General features: G+C 45.9%; 1 protein-coding gene across 1 annotated transcript in view; it reads right to left on the bottom strand.

Moving 5' to 3' along the window:
- LOC143807249 (V-type proton ATPase subunit S1-like protein) overlaps nucleotides 1-20371 on the bottom strand; it is a 100127-nt gene that overhangs the window by 39144 nt on the left and 40612 nt on the right. Inside the window, exons 2-3 of the mRNA XM_077288600.1 lie at nucleotides 8614-8660; nucleotides 8350-8411 (exon numbers count right to left, since the gene is read on the bottom strand). Coding sequence (XP_077144715.1) covers nucleotides 8350-8411; nucleotides 8614-8660 — 109 coding nt within the window. The remainder of the gene's footprint in view (nucleotides 1-8349; nucleotides 8412-8613; nucleotides 8661-20371) is intronic.

The raw sequence follows: 20371 nt of genomic DNA, 5'->3' as shown, positions 1-20371 counted from the left end.
GTCCCAGATGCACCAAATGAGCTTTTGTGCACTAGTAAAAATACTCTGGGTTACATCACAGAGAGCAGCCATACCCGTCCATCAACTACGCGGCCATTAGCCTCCTCACAAACTCGATCCACAGTCACTCTCTGACTCCCTTCTCCCTCTTACAGGCATATGTTCCCTACACAATGCGGATGTCACTGCTACTTTATATAACACCACAATAGCTGCAGCTCTCGAATCGGACGCCCCTCTCAAACATACCAAAGCTCGCAAAATCAACAGACAACCCTGGCACACCAGCCTGACCAAAGAACTGAGACGGGCTACCAGGGTTGCTGAGCAGAGATGGAAAAGTCCCCACTCCAATGAGCACTTTGTCTCATACAAACAGTCCCTCACTACTTTCAAGGCCACACTCGCAAACAGCAAAACAAACCTACTTCTCATCTCTCATATCCTCCCTGTCTCACAACCCTAAACAGCTATTCAACACTTTCAATTCTCTCCTCTGTTCCCCAGCACCTCCTCCCTGTCCACTCATCTCAGCTGAAGATTGTGCCTCATTCTTCAAGCAGAAGATTGATAACGTCAGAGAAAGCTTTGGCCTACAACCTCCACAACCCCTCTTCCTGACTACTCAGCCCTCTTCCTCCAAAACCAACTTCTCCACCATTAGAGAAAATCAATTTTCTGCCCTACTCTCAAGATCACATTTCACCACCTGTGCACTTGACCCGATCCCATCCCCCTTCATCCCAAACCTCACCACAGTCTTCATCCCAACCCTAACCCATCTCTTAAAACTATCACTAACAACTGGTGTTTTCCCATCATGCTTTAAACATGCCTCAATCACACCCATACTCATGCTCTGTATCTAGCTATTGCCTCATATCACGTCTCCCCTATGCCTCAAAACTACTGAAACAACACATCCATTTCAAACTGTCTTCCCATCTCTCTTCCTGACCCTCTTCGACCGCTTACAATCTGGCTTACAACCACATCACTACACTGAAACTGCCCTAAAGTCACCAATGACCTACTAACTGCCAAAGCCAAGGGACACTGCTCTGCCATCCTCCTCCTGGCCCTGTCCTCTGCCTTTGACACAGTGGACTATTACTACAGACCCTCTCATCTCTTGGCATCACAGACATGGCCATATCTTGGATCTCGTCATACCTAACAGACCGGACATTCAGTGTCTCCCACTCACAAACCCCATCTGTCAGAGTCCCGCAAGGTTCAGTCTTAAGGTACCGTCACACTCAGTGACGCTGCAGCGATATAGACAACGAGCCGATCGCTGCAGCGTCGCTGTTTAGGTCGCTGGGGAGCTGTCACACAGACAGCTCTCTCCAGCGACCAACGATCAGGGGAACGACTTCGGCATCGTTGAAACTGTTTCAACGATGCCGAAGTCCCCCTGCAGCACCCAGGTAACCAGGGTAAACATCGGGTTACTAAGTGCAGGGCCGCGCTTAGTAACCCGATATTTACCCTGGTTACCAATGTAAAAGTAAAAAAAAAAACACTACATACTCACCTTCTGATGTCTGTCACGTCCCCGGCGTCCGCGCTGCTGCTCAGAGCTTCCTTCACTGAATTTGTCAGGGCCGGCAGAGCACAGCGGTGACATCACCGCTGTGCTCTGCTTTACGGCCGGCACTGACACATTCAGTGCAGGAAGCTCTGAGCAGCAGCGCGGACGCCGGGGGACGTGACAGACATCAGAAGGTGAGTATGTACTGTTTTTTTTTTACTTTTACAATGGTAACCAGGGTAAATATCGGGTTACTAAGTGCGGCCCTGTGCTTAGTAACCCGATATTTACCCTGGTTATCATTGTAAAACATTGCTGGCATCGTTGCTTTTGCTGTCAAACACGACGATACACACCAACCTAACGACGAAATAAGGTGCTGGCCTTCTAGCTCCGACCAATGATATCACAGCGGGATCCAGATCGCTGCTGCGTGTCAAACACAACGATATCGCTATCCAGGACGCTGCAACGTCACGGATCGTTGTCGTTCTCGTTGGAAAGTTGTTCAGTGTGAAGGTACCTTTAGGTCCCCTGCTCTTCTCTATTTACACCTTTTGCCTGGCACAGCTCATAGAATCTCACAGCTTGCAGCATCACCTCTATGCTGATGACACACAGATCTACCAGATATCACCTCCCTACTAACCATAATCCCACAATGTCTGTCTGCTATTTCATCCTTTTTCTCTACTAGATTTCCAAAATTATGGACAAAACAGAATTCATCATCTTTCACCCATATTACTCGACTAACCCAACAGACCTATTCATTAAAGTAAATGGCTGCCCACTCTCCTTAGTCCCACAAGCTCGCTGCCTTGGGGTAATCCTTGACTATGATCTCAGCTTCAAACCACATATTCAAGCCATTTCCACGTCCTGCCGACTTTGGCTCAAAAATATTTCCCGGATCTGTACATTCCTCAATCAAGAATCTGCAAAAACCCTAGCCCATGCATTCATCAGCTCCTGGCTTGACTACTGCAACCTCCAACTTTGTGGTATCCTTTCTAACACTCTCTCACCCCTGCAATCTATTCTAAACTCTGCTGCCCGACTAATCCACCTGTCCCCCCGCTATTTCCTGGCCTCTCCCCTCTGTTAATCCCATCACTGGCTCCCCATTACCCAGAGACTCCAGTTCAAAACGCTAACCATGGCATACAAAGCCATCCACAACCTGTCTCCTCCATAGATCTGTGACCTCATCTCCTGGTACTTTCCTGCACATAACCTCCAATCCTCACAAGATCTCCTTCTCTATTCTCCTCTTATCTCCTCTTCCCACAATTGCATACAAGATTCCTCCCGCGCATCCCCCCTACTCTGGAACTCTCTACCCTAACATGTCAGACTCTCGCCTACTATGGAAACCTTCAAAATAACCTGGAGACCTACCTCTTCCGAAAAGCCTACAACCTGCAGTAACCACCAAACCGCCACACAACCAGCTCTATCCTCACCTCCTGTATCCTCACCCTGCTCTTGTAGATTGTGAACCCTCGCAGGCAGGGTCCTCTCTCCTTCTATACCAGTCGTGACTTGTATTGTTTAAGATTACTGTACTTGTTTTATATTATGTATACCCCTATTCAAATGTTAAGTGCCATGGAATAAATGGTGCTATTATAATAATAATAATAATAATAATAATGGCAGAGAAGACCCTGGTGGAACTATTCAGACTTGGACAAGATCAATCTTCTTAAGGTACCTTCACACGAAGCGACGCTGCAGCGATAGCGACAACGATGCCGATCGCTGCAGCGTCGCTGTTTGGTCGCTGGAGAGCTGTCACACAGACCGCTCTCCAGCGACCAACGATGCCGAGGTCCCCGGGTAACCAGGGTAAACATCGGGTTGCTAAGCGCAGGGCCGCGCTTAGTAACCCGATGTTTACCCTGGTTACCAGCGTAAAAGTAAAAATAACAAACAGTACATGCTCACCTGCGTGTCCCCCCGCGTCCGCTTCCTGTACTGTGTGAGCGCCGGTCCTAACAGCAGAGCGGTGACGTCACCGCTGTGCTTTTACTTTCACTTTAGGGCCGGCGCTCAGTCAGAGCAGGAAGCGGATGGCAGGGGATGCGCAGGTGAGTATGTACTGTTTGTTTTTTTTACTTTTACGCTGGTAACCAGGGTAAACATCGGGTTACTAAGCGCGGCCCTGCGCTTAGTAACCCGATATTTACCCTGGTTACCAGCGTAAAACATCGCTGGTATCGTTGCTTTTGGTGTCAAACCTGACGATACACGCCGGTCTGACGACCAAATAAAGTTCTGAACTTTATTCAACAACCAGCGATATTCACAGCGGGATCCAGATCGCTGCTGCCTGTCAAACACAACGATATCGCTATCCAGGACGCTGCAACGTCACGGATCGTTGTCGTTCTCGTTGTAAAGTCGTTTCGTGTGAAGGTACCTTTACAGAGCTTTCATCCATTAAGTCACCATGGCTCGAGATCAAGCTGAAGGCCGTTAACAATAAAAAAAAACACTTCTGGTGGTTTCTTATCTCTCCCGAGAGACAAAAGGATCACACATGCTGAGATCCAACAGCCTGATCCTTCTTTTTGCTGATATCTTCAATCAGAGGGAAGTTGGGAAACCTCATATACTCATATGGTAGTGCCGAAATGTTATTAGTAGCTAACTGTTTGGTAAAGATATAACACTTCACCTGCATAAAAGAGATGATTGCCAATCTGACAAGTGTATGTTGTGTGTCATTACTTCCCTATCTTGTGCTCATAGGTTTTTATTAGCCAAAGTATACTAAAACAGTAAAGGTACCGTCACACTAAACGATATCGCTAGCGATCCGTGACGTTGCAGCATCCTGGCTAGCGATATCGTTGTGTTTGACACGCAGCAGCGATCAGGATCCTGCTGTGATATCGCTGGTCGTTGATTAAAGTTCAGAACTTTATTTGGTCGTCAGATCGCCGTGTATCGTTGTGTTTGACAGCAAAAGCAACGATACCAGCGATGTTTTACAATGGTAACCAGGGTAAATATCGGGTTACTAAGCGCAGGGCCGCGCTTAGTAACCCGATGTTTACCCTGGTTACCAGTGTAAAATGTAAAAAAACAAACAGTACATACTCACCTTCGCGTCTCCGCCGTCCGCTTCCTGCACTGACTGAGCGCTGGCCGTAAAGTGAAAGCACAGCACAGCGGTGACGTCACCGCTCTGCTGTTAGGGCCGGAGCTCACAGTCAGTGCAGGAGGCGGACGCCGGGGGCCGCGAAGGTGAGTATGTAGTGTTTGTTTTTTTACATTTTACACTGGTAACCAGGGTAAACATGGGGTTACTAAGCGCGGCCCTGCGCTTAGCAACCCGATGTTTACCCTGGTTACCCGGGGACCTCGGCATCGTTGGTCGCTGGAGAGCGGTCTGTGTGACAGCTCTCCAGCGACCAAACAGCGACGCTGCAGCGATCGGCGTCGTTGTCTGTATCGCTGCAGCATCGCTTAGTGTGACGGTACCTTAACCTTTTTTGCATTCATTTGACAAAATATGTCGACACACTGGTATTTTTCTTTATTGAAAACCATAGTAAAATGGTTACTAAAATATTCAGGATATCTGAACATATACAATTATTCTTCTAAAGGAAGATATTTGCCACTGCACAGTCACACACAGTTATACATATTGGGTATATGGTTGTTTGTTTGTGTCAATGCCAAATGTAAGCCTCAATGCAGTGTGAACCAAGCCTTAAAGTAAATGATATTAGTCATTAGAGCGAGATTTTTCATTTTGTTAAAAATCTGCTCCAAATTCCATATTCAAAAAAAGATTTAAAAGCCAACATTCACCACTAGAGGGAGCCTTAGAGCTCACTGCAGACTCTGCATTAAAGCACAATTCCAGCATTTTTTTATAGCAGCTTTGGAGCGGTGCTACTAATCTAGGGTCAAAGAGCCATATTACGTTGTGTGCTGAAGTTTTAATACAAACATTTTTTATTACTAGGAGATTATCACTGCTTTACCAGGTCTCACATGCAGGCCAATCAAGAAGCTTCCAATCAGGGGTGTGGGTTGGGTTATCACAGCTCAGCATACTAATCACTGCTACAAACTGGGATTCTACCCAAACTACAGCAAGCAGTCCATAAGTGATACATCCATGGAATCAGGTTTTCTGCCCCTACATTATGCTTCTCTCAGAATATATAGCCTATTGACATATTTCCTTTAACTTCAATCGTGCTCAGTCAGAACTGAGGACAGCAAGCGAGAACATGGACAGAATGTTACAGTGAGGCTAATGTCACACAAGAGTATAAAAAAAAATCATCCGAGTTTCATCTAGAAAAAGACAGGCGATGTCCATCTCAATCGTCATCCATACGGATTGTTTTTATAGTTTTATAGTTTAACAGTTATTAAAATTTACAAGGCCAAATATAGTTCCCTATGTTAAGAATTGCAATGTATCTGTGAAATGTGATCCAACTTTTTTGCCCACTCATTTATTTAAATTGCTGTGATTTATTTCGGTCCAGGAAAAAAAAAAAACCATCAGAACAGCCAAGCTGAATAATATTGGCCCAAGTGATGTCAGCTTTTTCGAGGCGAGCACTCGGACTGGAAATACGCTCATGATGAGAACTTGGCTTGACAGTCACTGGTAGAGGTTAGAGAAGGAGTTACGAATACTCAACCAGTAAGAACTACCGGGTGGCACCTCCATTAACAATAGAAAATAAATAATGCGTGGAGATGGGATTATTAGGGGGTAAATGCTGAGAAATGCAGCGGAAAAAGGTCATCTCCAGCGACAGTTATCCAGGACAGGGATATAGTGGATAAAAAATAGCCTTTATTGCACCATAGCACTGGTTTCCTCTGAAGGTGGCCAGCACATTGATATTATATCTTGATACAATAAAGCCTATTTTTTTATCCACTATATCCCTGTTCTGGATAACTGTCGCTGGAATGGCTCCGTGCTGACTGCTTCTACCAGACAAGGTGCTCCTGGAGGTGGTGAGCTGACTTTCCATTTTCCCTTCCAGCTTTTTGCGAATGCTGAGAAATTATACACGTTTTGAAAATCAGACGTACTTAGAAAGATAGATAATATTAAGTTTTCAACACAAAGAACTTCCAGTCTGATTCTGGGAATACTTCTTTAAACAGAAAATAATTTATAAACTTTAAAAGAAATATAATAATAAAAATTGGTGATTCCCTTTAAGTCTATAACAGTCATACATGTGCCTTCCTGTATTTTTCCAGAACCACCTCTTAAAGAGAACCTGTCAGCAGGATTTAGCCCTATAAACTAAAGGCACGGCCATAATGGCACTACGATGCTGATTAATATGATACCTGATGTAAAGGGATCTGCTCAGTGGCTGATGAATCCTCACCTTGAGAAGTTTTTATAAAATGATGTCTTATGTGCCTTGGGGCAATACATGGGGGCAGGGTCTTATTCTCAGTTCTCCGCCTCCTCACCAGCCTCTGCATTTAACGGCCTGTATGTGCAGATCCAGATTTTGGCTCCGTGAAAAATTTACTGAGCCGAAATTTTGATCTGTGCATGTGCCCTGTTCAGCGCCATTTTATTGATGTCCTGAATACAAGACCGACTCACACTGCACAAGTACCGCCCACACAATGATTATGACAGCAATGCGGAATTTTAAAAAGGATGCAGGCCACTGAATAATCTGTACAAGAAGCTGAAGTGGCTGGTGTGGGGGTAGGGAACCAGAAGAAGACCCTGCCCCACGACCCACTCCGAAGCACACAGAAGACGTCATTTTATGAAAACTTCACAAGGTGAGGATTCATCAGCCACTGAGTGAATCCCTTTACATCAGGTATCATATTAATCAGCATCATAGTGCCATTATGGATATGCCTTTAGTTTATAGGGCTGAAATCCTGCAGACGGGTTCTCTTTAAAGGAAATCTATCACCAGATTTTTCATACCTCATCTGAGAGTAGAATGATGTAGGGGCAGAGAATCCGATTTCAGCAATGTATCACATACTTGGCTTCGTGCTGCAGTTTTGATTAAAAAAATCCTATTTTATCTGCTGCAGATCTACCAGCCCTCTAAATGATGAGCTCTGTATAACCCCGCCCACACCACTGATTGGCAGCGGCTTTGTACACTCTGCATAGGCAGAAAGCTGCCAATTAGTGGTGAAGGAGGGGTTATACAGAGCTTTTGAATATGGAGGACTACATGACTGTAGGTTTAATAGTAGTGATGAGCGAGTATATTCGGTACTCGAGATTTCCCGGGCATGCTCGGGTGTCCTCTGAGTATTTTTTAGTGCTTGGAGATTTAGTTTTCCTCATTGCAGCTGAATGATTTACATCTGTTAGCCAGCATAAATACATGTGGGGGTTGCCTGGTTGCTAGGGAATCCCCACATGTACTTATGCTGGCTAACAGATGTAAATCATTCAGCTGCGGCAAAAAAACTAAATCTCCGAGCACTAAAAAATACTCGGAGGACACCCGAGCATGCTCGAGAAATCTCGAGTAACGAGTATATTCGCTCATCACTATTTAATTGTCCTCTAGTGATCTTCTGCTGATAAAATAGTGCTTTTATTGCAACTACAGCTTGGAGACCTGTAAGTGACCAATCGCTGAAATCAGTGTCTCTGACTCTACATTATGCTGCTCTCAGATTTGAAGGTTAAAGCTTGGTGACGGATTCCCTTTGTCAGCCATGCTCTATTTACCAACCAGTAGATTCCGTTATTATAGATTTCAGGTGAATGATATTATATTAATGTCAAAATGGCCATTCTCATTATCTCCACATCTCACCTGGTTATTCTGTTTTTGGGGGAATGTATAATCCTCTTGTATAGTGAACTTGATAGGATATCCTACAACACAAACAGTATATTAAGATACATTGTATACAACTTTTAACTCTCTCTACTTATCTGCTCATTGCTATCTATCAGGAGATAATGCTGCTGGTTGCAGTGGACATTTTAAAAATGTCTACAATAATAAGTGACTAGGAAGATGAGTAAAATATTAATTATCTCAATTATGGCCCGTACTGAGAACATAAAGCCTTACCAAAACTCTGCGTAGATTCATTCTCTGAATAGGATTGCAAGTTATACCTTGGATGAAAGACAAAAAGGAAAAAAACAATCATTGTAACAGTTGTATATTTCTATCTATATTAGTATTATTGAATTATAAGTGTCTTTTCAATGCCGGACTGGACTGCCTGCCAAGGGCCCACCAGTAACCAACTCCGGGACCCCACCTTTCAGCTACATGCAAATGTCAGATTATTCACAATCCCAAATTTACATAAACATGAACTGAATAGATTGTTAAATGAATAAGATGCTGCCTTTATCTGTACATAGTGATCAAGTATATTGTGCCAAGTTGCTCATATAATAGGGTGTTGCCCTACACTTGCACAGGGGCCCACCGGAGGATTCTCCTATTCTCCTATGGGCCCGGCCAAGTCTGCTATCACGCGGTTACCATGACAGTGTGGAGCCAGAAGACTGCGGCGTCTGATTGCGCCTACTCCGGCGCTGAGAAGAAGCACTTCTCCTTCATTTTAAATTGTCTATTTCTTATGGCAGAACAGGGGTTAATCTGCCATGTTGGAAATCCCTGTGCTCACACCTGTGCTCAGTTAGCCACTCTTTTTCCCTTTATAATCCGGGCTCTATTGCTAATGTAGCGCCCCCACTGCCGCAGGGCCGAGGGGTACCCGGTACCGGGCCTCTGAGTCTCTGCTCTGGGGTTGTCACGGTGGTTAGGCCCGGTCCGTGACCCTGCTGAGGGGCGTACAGTGAATAATAGATATGATAGATGTGGATGGTGGTGGTGCGGTGCAGTAAATAACGAGGACACCAGGTTGCAGTCTCTTTACCTCTTTACTGAAGGTCTCTGGGTCCTCAGTCCGGAATACGGTTCACCAGGCTGCGCAAGTCCGGCCGGTCCGATGGCACCTCCAGAGTTCTCTTTGCAGGTGGAAATCTGTGCCTTCCTGCTAGCGCTATGTGTTGTGGTCCTCCCCTGCTGTGCTTACGGGATAGTCCCCACAACTGTTGTGTCTGTTTCTCGTGTTCCCTCACAACAACTCGATTAGATGATGTTCTGCTAATCCTCCGTCCCTCCCGGTGTTATGGTTGGGACGCACCCGTATGACGGGTAGGCTCGGAGCTCTTCCGGGACCCTAGAGTCGCCCCTCTCCACAGGTTGCCCCCCAAGTCTGCATAGGTGATTTAGGTGAGACAGCCCGCCTATGACTGACTGTCCTGCCGTTGGTTTGAAGTATTGCCTGAAGCTGAATATAGTAATACTTCCTCAGCGTTCCGGCCGCTGGTTGTGCGCCTCAGTAGGATGTTGCCTCGGTCTTACAGCACGACTCCTACTGGTATTCTCCTTCTTGCTTTGTTCTCGTTTCTCACTCAGCACAATATATCTCGCTTCTGTTCCTTGCTTAGGGCACCGCCGCTATGCTGAGCAGGCACGGTCCCGTGACGTTCTTTCTTGTAGCCAGGCCTCTGTCAGGGTCCCAAACCTGACAGGGACCCTACCGAATCTTCCCCACAACACCTCCTGCCACAAGGTGTTGCCTGGTTCCAACCCAGTCAGCTTTCTGAACTAACTTCCTGCCTGACCCCCAGTTTACCCGCACGGTGAGGAGTGGCCTAATAAATAGCACCCTTAGCTCCCCCTGGAGGCCCGACTGTGAAATGTATTGGTGTATGTGATACCTGGTCAGATGAACTCCTTCAGTGCCATCAGACGTACCATAGCCCCCCTTAGCGGCGGAGCCACAGTACTGCAACGACCAGAACTCTGGGGCGCTGCACTCCCCCCTGGTTAAATCCAGTACTCCGGGACTGGGAAGAAAACAACAATACATGTCAGCAAAAAGACATACAATTTTTGTGAGTGCAATAACAATAAGCATACTTGAACAGAGCTTCCCTTTATGGGAGGTGAGGACACTTGAACGTTACAAACATGGTTAAATACTTTGAATAACTTAGTATAAATAACTTTTCTCACCCAACTGGGTATTCTACTTAGTGCAAATCTTTGAACAATAATTTAACATTGCCTTTAAGGACGTACACTCTGAATCCACTAAAGACCTTCTTATAACACATTATAAGGCTGAGCAACGTTGCTACATTCTCCTACTTTACGTCTGCAGGACCGCCGGTCCTAACGGCTCCAGACCTACTGCCTCTCCTTTCTTTGCAGGACCGCCCCATTCAGCCCGGGCCTACTGCCCTTCCACCACTATACACAGTATAGAACATATCATTTTTCCTTCAGTTTAGGATCAACAGGCCATCTCTATATGGCTCCTAGGAGGACTCACCAACTAACCCCGTCCGGGTTCACTTTCTGTCCTCATTCTTCCATCAACATTATCAAACACTTTTCACAATTAACTAGTTGGTTACATTTAACGTTTACATATCAACATTATTACTTTCTTTCTTCTAAGACATTATTGCCCTCTAGCGGTCTCAAGGCAATACCATTCCTAAGTGCAACGTGTGAACATCCCCTTTAAGAGGAGACCAAGTCTTTATGAGGTAGCGCAGCTTTTTCAGCTACCAGTCCGTACACCGTAAGGACTCCGGTGCGGGTTCCAAGAACCGTATCTTCGCAAAGAGTCCTTCTTGTATGTAAAACCAGCAAGAAGCACCTTTAAGAAGGTGCAAACTATTTACAAGGAGTTTGTATCATGCACTGTTCATGATTCCAGCAGTTTTTGGGAACTTGTGCAAAAATTAGAAAACAAACCAAAAAGCAATAGGGATCCCGGGTCAAAAAAGGGATCCCTTTAAGAGTTAACCCTGGACGGGTTTTAGCAGCAAAAGCAGGAAAACAAACAGTTAACTATTTACATGTTCAGGTTTCCGAGGTTTAGTTGGACGGCTTCCAGGGCTGCACCTGGCACTTAACCCTTCTTGGCCTGGGAAGAGTGAGGTCCAGGGTTACACCCAGTGCTGGACAACCGCCGTTAACCCGTCTTTCATGTACGGTTAAATCATGCGCAGCGATGGATGTCTGCGCAGCTTGAGTATGGGCATTTGCTGCAGCAGAGGTAGCGGTTGCTGCAAGATCAGTCACTGGAACGGAGTCAGCAGCTGTGGCACTAGCAGTCACTGGAGTGGTGTCGGTCGTCAGGGCAGGGTCATTCTTCATACCTGCTTCAGATGCGGTTCCTCCGGTGCCGATCCGCTCCGTCTCCACTGGGGTCTGTAGCGCTGGTTGCAGGGCCTTGCGCTGCGGCGTTGTCATCTCCGTTCGCAGCATCTCACTTTCCGGCAGGGCCTTGCTTTCTGGCTTCGGAGCGCTGGAACTTCTTTCTTGCTCTGGACCAGGCGAGGCTGCCGACAGACGTCTGGTGAGGCTCCCGATGATGGTCTTCTTCCACCCGGCCTCAGTGCTCAGCTGCGTCTGCAGGAGTTGGTGGATCAGCTCATCCGCTCTGGTCTGCAGGAGGTCAGCATCAACTGTGGAGGTCTGGCTGCGGTGCCTCTCCGGGTAGCTGGGGGAGTCCTCGGCTCTGACCCCACGCTTCGGCTCCGGGCGACTGGTCATGGCGTCCTCCATGTCGCTGACTTCTTCTTCCTGGTCCTTTTCCCACTCTCTCCTTCGTGGGCGGTTTCGTTTTCTTTGTCTCTGCCCACCATTGAGGATCAGGAGGCGGACCTCGGCTGCTGACGGACACGTCCTCAAGGGGCAGAAATACTTAGACTGGGCGGCCATTGTCTTTCGCGCTCTTCAGCTTGTTTACGCCCACTTCCACGCCCTTCTGCTTCTCCTGCGCTCTCCTTAGCGCTGTAATGGCGGCGGTTTTGGCGGGAACTTCTGGCGGCAAGTGGCAACACACAGTCTTTGCAATAAGTCACAGTCCAAGCATAATAAATCACAATTCCAAGGCACACATGACCTGATTCTTCAGGCTTAAGTAGATCCTGTTCGTGACGCCAAGTTGTAGCACCCCCACTGCCGCAGGGCCGAGGGGTACCCGGTACCGGGCCTCTGAGTCTCTGCTCTGGGGTTGTCACGGTGGTTAGGCCCGGTCCGTGACCCTGCTGAGGGGCGTACAGTGAATAATAGATATGATGGATGTGGATAGTGGTGGTGGTGCGGTGCAGTAAATAACGAGGACACCAGGTTGCAGTCTCTTTACCTCTTTACTGAAGGTCTCTGGGTCCTCAGTCCGGAATACGGTTCACCAGGCTGCGCAAGTCCGGCCGGTCCGATGGCACCTCCAGAGTTCTCTTTGCAGGTGGAAATCTGTGCCTTCCTGCTAGCGCTATGTGTTGTGGTCCTCCCCTGCTGTGCTTACGGGATAGTCCCCACAACTGTTGTGTCTGTTTCTCGTGTTCCCTCACAACAACTCGATTAGATGATGTTCTGCTAATCCTCCGTCCCTCCCGGTGTTTTGGTTGGGACGCACCCGTATGACGGGTAGGCTCGGAGCTCTTCCGGGACCCTAGAGTCGCCACTCTCCACAGGTTGCCCCCCAAGTCTGCATAGGTGATTTAGGTGAGACAGCCCGCCTATGACTGACTGTCCTGCCGTTGGTTTGAAGTATTGCCTGAAGCTGAATATAGTAATACTTCCTCGGCGTTCCGGCCGCTGGTTGTGCGCCTCAGTAGGATGTTGCCTCGGTCTTACAGCACGACTCCTACTGGTATTCTCCTTCTTGCTTTGATCTCGTTTCTCACTCAGCACAATATATCTCGCTTCTGTTCCTTGCTTAGGGCACCGCCGCTATGCTGAGCAGGCACGGTCCCGTGACGTTCTTTCTTGTAGCCAGGCCTCTGTCAGGGTCCCAAACCTGACAGGCACCCTACCGAATCTTCCCCACAACACCTCCTGCCACAAGGTGTTGCCTGGTTCCAACCCAGTCAGCTTTCTGAACTAACTTCCTGCCTGACCCCCAGTTTACCCGCACGGTGAGGAGTGGCCTAATAAATAGCACCCTTAGCTCCCCCTGGAGGCCCGACTGTGAAATGTATTGGTGTATGTGATACCTGGTCAGATGAACTCCTTCAGTGCCATCAGACGTACCATAGCCCCCCTTAGCGGCGGAGCCACAGTACTGCAACGACCAGGACTCTGGGGCGCTGCACTAATCCTTGTCAGAGCTAGCATTTGCTGCATGGCTAACGGTGGGAGAGGAGCAAATATGAGGAGAGTTGAAGGAGTTATTAGTGACTGTTGCTTGGTTTCTATGGTAATTCCTTATCCTTCTCTGCTTTTGTTTATTCCCCTACCTTCACACCCCGTTGCATTCCTCTGTTACATGTAAGTGAATATTTGTATGCCTGGAGTTTTCTGTTAACCCTTGTCCGTGTTGCCTTGTTTGTCGGGTTGGTGTACTATGGTGCACAGTAGCGCCCCCTCTTCCCTGTGTGGGGGAGGAGAACAGACAGAGGGCTAACTTAGGAGATAAGGCAAGGGCATCTGAAGTATCCTGGGGAGCAGGGCAACCTAGGGCGCCCCCTAGTGTTAGGGACAGGGAAGGAGCACCTGGTCCCGGGTCACCCGACAGCTGTGTCGTGACACCTGCATCTTGTTATACTTTGTGATCCAATTTCCTATTGTTTGCAAGATCAAAAGTTAAAAGGGATTGACCAAGACTGAGATATTAATGTCTTATTGACTAGCTGATATATGGTGCTACAGTCATAGGAAGTAAATTGGGTACATCGCATTCCAGGTTATTATGCAAATAGGATTTAAATGTCATAACCATGTAATTTTTTTGTTTTTCCAACTAAACTCATGGATGCTATTGTGTCTCAGGGTTCTGTGGATCACTAAAATCAATCTCAAATACCTTTGTTGATTAGATTGCCAGGTAAGCCCAATTAAAGGAAAACTACTTATGAAGGCTGCTCCACATTATTAAGCAGGCCACAGGGTTCAAGCAATATGGGAAAAAACATCTCTCTGCTGCTGAAAACTGTCAAATAGTGCAATGCCTTGGACAAGGTATGAAAACATTAGATATTTCACGAAAATTTCAGTGGGATCATCGTACTATGAAGAGATTTGTGACTGATACAAAGCATAGTCAGGTTCATACAGATAAAGGCATAATGAGAAGGGTTTCTTCTAGACAAATTCATCAGATTAAGAGAGCAGCTGCTAAACTACAATTACAAAGCAGCAAATAGGTTTTGAATCTGCTGGTGCCTTTGGAGTCCCGCAAACCTCAAGGTGTGAGATGTTCCAAAGGATATCAAATGTGCATAAACCTACTATTCATCCACCTCTAAACAGTGCTCACAAGCAGAAATGTTTGCAATCAAACTAATAGGTCCAGAAAATATATTTAGTGTTAGGCACTTCAAAGTTCATCAAATAACAAAAGCAGGTGGGTAGTCTTTCCACCTGATAAGAAGCGAATCATGGGGTGCATTAAAAGAGGTCTGGATACACATGATGAGAGCATTATACTGCCTCTGTACAAATCCCTAGTTAGACCGCACATGGAGTACTGTGTCCAGTTTTGGGCACCGGTGCTCAGGAAGGATATAATGGAACTAGAGAGAGTACAAAGGAGGGCAACAAAATTAAAGGGATGAGAGAACTACAATACCCAGATAGATTAGTAAAATTAGGATTATTTAGTCTAGAAAAAAGACGACTGAGGGGTGATCTAATAACCATGTATAAGTATATAAGGGGACAATACAAATATCTCACTGAGGATCTGTTTATACCAAGGAAATATCTCGCTGAGGATCTGTTTATACCAAGGAAGGTGACGGGCACAAGGGGCATCCTTTGCGTCTGGAGGAGAGAAGGTTTTTCCACCAACATAGAAGAGGATTCTTTACTGTTAGGGCAGTGAGAATCTGGAATTGCTTGCCTGAGGAGGTGGTGATGGCGAACTCAGTCGAGGGGTTCAAGAGAGGCCTGGATGTCTTCCTGGAGCAGAACAATATTGTATCATACAATTATTAGGTTCTGTAGAAGGACGTAGATCTGGGGATTTATTATGATGGAATATAGGCTGAACTGGATGGACAAATGTCTTTTTTCGGCCTTACTAACTATGTTACTATGTTACTATGAATCCAAACCAATTCAGGATAAAACAATATATTTTTATTAATTTACAAAAAATATAAAACCAACTAAAAAGACAGGGACCTCCAATAAAGGAGGGGAAACTACTGCAGACCATTATTGAAATATGTAAGTAATGGTGGGGAGGTAAATGGGGTGAAGAATAGGGGTCCTAGTATTGATATCATGCTGGTTCCATGGGTTGAAGATCACAAAAGGTTTCAATGCAGTTCACTCATGGGCTCTGCAGTACACATATACCAAAGTGCTTCATACCAGAAAATTCAGCAGAGAAGAGGTGGTTTATAATTATATCCTTAACTAAAGTCCTATTTAACCCCTTCACCCCCGGAGCTTTTTCCGTTTTTTTCGTTTTTCGCTCCCCTCCTTCCCAGAGCTATAACTTTTTTATTTTTCCGTCAATATGGCCATGTGAGGGCTTATTTTTTGCGGGACGAGATGTACTTTTGAACGATACCATTGGTTTTACCATGCCGTGTAACAGAAAACGGGAAAAAAATTCCAAGTGTGATGAAATTGCAAAAAAAGTTCAATCTCACACTTGTTTTTTGTTTGGCTTTTTTGCTAGGTTCACCAAATGCTAAAACTAACCTGCCATTATGATTCTCCAGGTCATTACAAGTTCATAGACACCTAACATGTCTAGGTTATTTTTTATCTAAGTGGTGAAAAAAAATTCCAAAGTTTGCTAAAAAAAAAATAAATAAATAAAAAAATTGCACGATATTCCGATACCCGTAGCGTCTCCAATTTTCATGATCTGGGGTCGGTTGAGGGCTTATTTTTTGCGTGCCGGGCTGGCATTTTTAATGATACAATTTTGGTGTAGATACATTCTTTTGATCGCCCGTTATTGCATTTTAATGCAATGTCGCGGCGACCAAAAAAACGTAATTTTGGCATTTTGATTTTTTTTCTCGCTACGCCATTTAGCGGTCAGGTTAATCCTTTGTTTTTATTGATAGATCGGGCGATTCTGAACGCGGCGATACAAAATATGTGTAGGTTTAAATTTTTTTACTTGTTTTATTTTGATTGGGGCAAAAGGGAGGTGATTTGAACTTTTATATATTTTTTATTTTTTTTATATTTTTAACCTCTTTTTTTTTTTATTTTGGCATGCTTCAATAGCCTCCATAGGTGGCTAGAAGCATGCACAACTCGATCGGCTCTGCTACATAGGGGTGAAGCACAGATCAACTCTATGTAGCAGAAATCCAGGTGTACTTTGAGCGCCGACCACAGGGTGGCGCTCAAAGCAATCGGCCATCAACAACCATAGAGGTCTCAAGGAGACCTCTGGTTGTTATGGCAATGCACTGCTGACCCCCGATCATGTGACGGGGGTCAGCGGTGCGAGCACTTCCGGCTGCGCGGCCGGGAGCGCTAGTTAAATGCCGCTGTCAGCGCTTGACGGCGGCATTTAACTAGTTCATGGGCGCGGGCGGATCGCGATTCCGCTCGCGCTCATTGCGCGCACATGTCAGCTGTAAAGAACAGATGACATGTCGCGGCTTTAAGGTGGGCTCACCGCCGGAGCCCACCTTAAAGCAGGGGATCTGCCAGCTGACGTACTATTCCGTCAGCTGGCAGAAAGGGGTTAAAGCCATACTTAGACAAAGTGTTTACCATTTACCTGCCTAGGGATGGTCACAAGGAGTGCAGTGTTTCGCTGCTCGCTTCTTCCACGGGCATAAAATGATTGCAATAGGCCCAGTAATACATGAAGAATACTTTTGCAATAGTTCTGTTTACTGGTGAAAGCCGTGTAATCCTGGATGATCCAGATGGGTGAAGTGGATGATTGATGGATGGCCACCATGTCCCAACAAGTCCACAACTTCAGCAAGGAGGTGGTGGAATCATGTTTTGAGCTGGAATCATGGGGCTAGAGCTGGTAAGTCACTTTAGGGTACATGAAGGTGTGAAATGGCCTTGGCAAAGTATATAGAGTTTCTGAATGACCACTTTCTTCCATGGTGCAAAAAAAAAAAACATTGCTATCTGTAGCAAAATCATCTTCGTGCATGACAATGCCCCATTTCATGCTGCAAAGAAGACATCTGAATCATAGGTTGCTTTGGGTAGAAAAGGAGTGAAACTCATGGTGTGGCCACCATTCTCCCTTGACCTCAAAACTATTGAGAACCTTTGGAGTATCATCAAGCAAAGTGTTTAAGAGGGTGGGTGCTTATTCACATTAAAACAACAGTTCTAGGAGGCTATCCTGACATATTGCAATGAATTCAAGCAGAAACTTTCAAAAAACTCACAAGTTCAATAGATGCACAAATTATGAAGGCATAAGGGGTGCTAGGTAACTTAGCCCGTTAAGATGCTTTTCAATGAAATAGCTTTTGACTTAAGTAAATATGACCTTCTAATGCTGCAAATTCAACAAATTACCATTTTCAGTTTATTAAAACCAATAAAATGTTTGGAAACTCCATTGTACAGAGGAGTAGTGCATTCTGAGTTTTCTCAGTTTTGAAATAAAAACAACTTATCATTGGGAAATTTGTCCAATAAAATTAGATTTACACTCTAACAGTTGATGGTTTGAACATTATACTGACTCATTTGCATTGACTATTTAGTAAAATCAGAGAACTGTTGCTGTGGGCTGGTGATTCTGCAAGATTTATAACAGCATCTTGTCAGGAGCTGAGAGAGAGGATGAGGGAGGTGAGCCGCTAACTGCTGTATGAAAATAAATGAGCTAGAGAGAGGTGGATTGTATGCTAGGAATTAACTTCTCTCCAGGTATGTAACTACTGCCTACTCTTTCCCACAATTAAGACAGGCACTATTGGCGAAGATCCATGAAAGCTAGCTGTACACTGTGAAAAATAGAAACTCTGATTTCAGGAGATGACAGCAAATAGTAACCCGTTGAAGCAATTACACACGAAACGGCCATAGTCCTTTCTCTCCCCAATTGCAAATTCGCTTATGTTCATGCTGTCTAAATAATTAAAGGAACATGTCAACCTAAAAAAGCAGTCCAGTCCTAAGTATCAGGACCCTGTCAGCACCGGCGCGCTGCCACGGCTGAGCAGGGTGACTCACCCACACTGCGGGAGAGCCCTGGGTCAGATGGCACGTGGAAAGCTCAGGCAGACGGGACCTGCACAGCGTGCTTAAGGTAGCAGAAAACAGGACCTACGATCATGTGACCACAGGGGGCGGGGCTTAGCATCCTGCTACTGGAGATAAGTGCAGGATTTTACAGGCACCCTGAAATAGAGGAAAGGAAAACTCAAGTCGTACAAATGGGGGTTATACATGGAGAGGGCGGTACGGTACAGAAGGGGAGAGCAGAGAATAGTCAGAACGTAAGCAAGTAGTCATACACAGAGATAGCAGCGCAGTACAAAAACTCTAAATGAGGACAGAGCCAGATTAGAACCAGACAAGCATAAAGTAGCACAGTCACAAAGCACAGGCACAAAACACGGGCACAACGGGGTCACACACACTCGGCCAAGGGTCAGAGTATAAGCGACAGAGGATGGCTCCACAATGAGGCTATAAAAAGCCTCCCAGAATCCCAGAGTGAGGCCATCCAAGTTAATCTTAAAACCACCTAATCCCAGAAACTCAGCAGACCATGACAGTACTCCCCTTTTAACGGGGCCTCCGGACCCCCAGGTTTCTCGGGGTGTCGGGCATCGAATGCACGAACCAGGCGGTCAGCGTGTACCGATCTGGCTGGTACCCAAGACCGATCCTCCGGACCGTATCCCCTCCAATGCACCAGATATTGCAAAGACCTCTGAACCCACCTGGAGTCCACAATATATTGCGCTTCAAACTCCATATGCCCATCAACCAAGACTGGAGAAGGACCGGCGTCTGAATCCTCCCTCACTGACCCCAAAGGTTTAAGTAAGGACCTATGAAACACAATACGGAGTTTTAAAGAGGGGGGCAGACGAAGGCGATAGGCTACCGGGTTCACCACCTCCATGACTTCATAGGGGCTGATAAATTTAGGTTCAAAAGTTTGATGGAGGGCACTCGAAGGTTTATGTTCCGTGTGGAAAGCCAAACTTTATCTCCACATCGCAACATCTGAGCAGTTCCTTTTTTATCTGCAAAACGTTTATATTTTTGCTGAGCCCTAGAAATATTTAGTCGAACTTTTGAACAAAGATCCCTGAGACGATTGATCCCGTCCTCTGCCCCCGGGCAACCGGAATCTATACGAGAGAATTCGCCAAAATGAGGGTTTATACCATAATTAACAAAAAATGGTGACCTACCGGAAGACTGGTTTACCTGGTTGTTGATGGTGAACTCTGCTAATGGTAAGACATCAGACCAGTCGCTTTGCAGGGAAGAAGTCAAGCACCGCAGAATTTGTTCAAGCGACTGGTTGGTGCGTTCAGTTTGTCCGTTACTTTCTGGATGATATGCTGAGGAAAATGACAAACATATCCCCAATTTTTTCAAAAATGCCCGCCAAAACTTAGACACAAATTGAGTCCCTCTATCTGACACAATATTCATAGGCACCCGGTGCAAGTGTACCACCTGGGAAAGAAAAAGTATAGAGAGTGTCTCTGCTGAAGGTAAGCTTGCCATGGGTGCAAAATGTGCCAATTTAGAAAATCTGACCACAATTACCCAAATAACAGTATTTCCAAGGTACAATGGAAGATTGGTAATGAAGTCCATGGACAAATGAGTCCATGTTCTTCCAGGAATTGGTAAAGGC

This window comes from Ranitomeya variabilis, chromosome 1, assembly GCF_051348905.1.
Source record: "Ranitomeya variabilis isolate aRanVar5 chromosome 1, aRanVar5.hap1, whole genome shotgun sequence".
Taxonomy (NCBI): domain Eukaryota; kingdom Metazoa; phylum Chordata; class Amphibia; order Anura; family Dendrobatidae; genus Ranitomeya; species Ranitomeya variabilis.
Note: the sequence above shows the minus strand (reverse complement) of the source record. Positions and strands in the feature narration are given on the sequence as shown.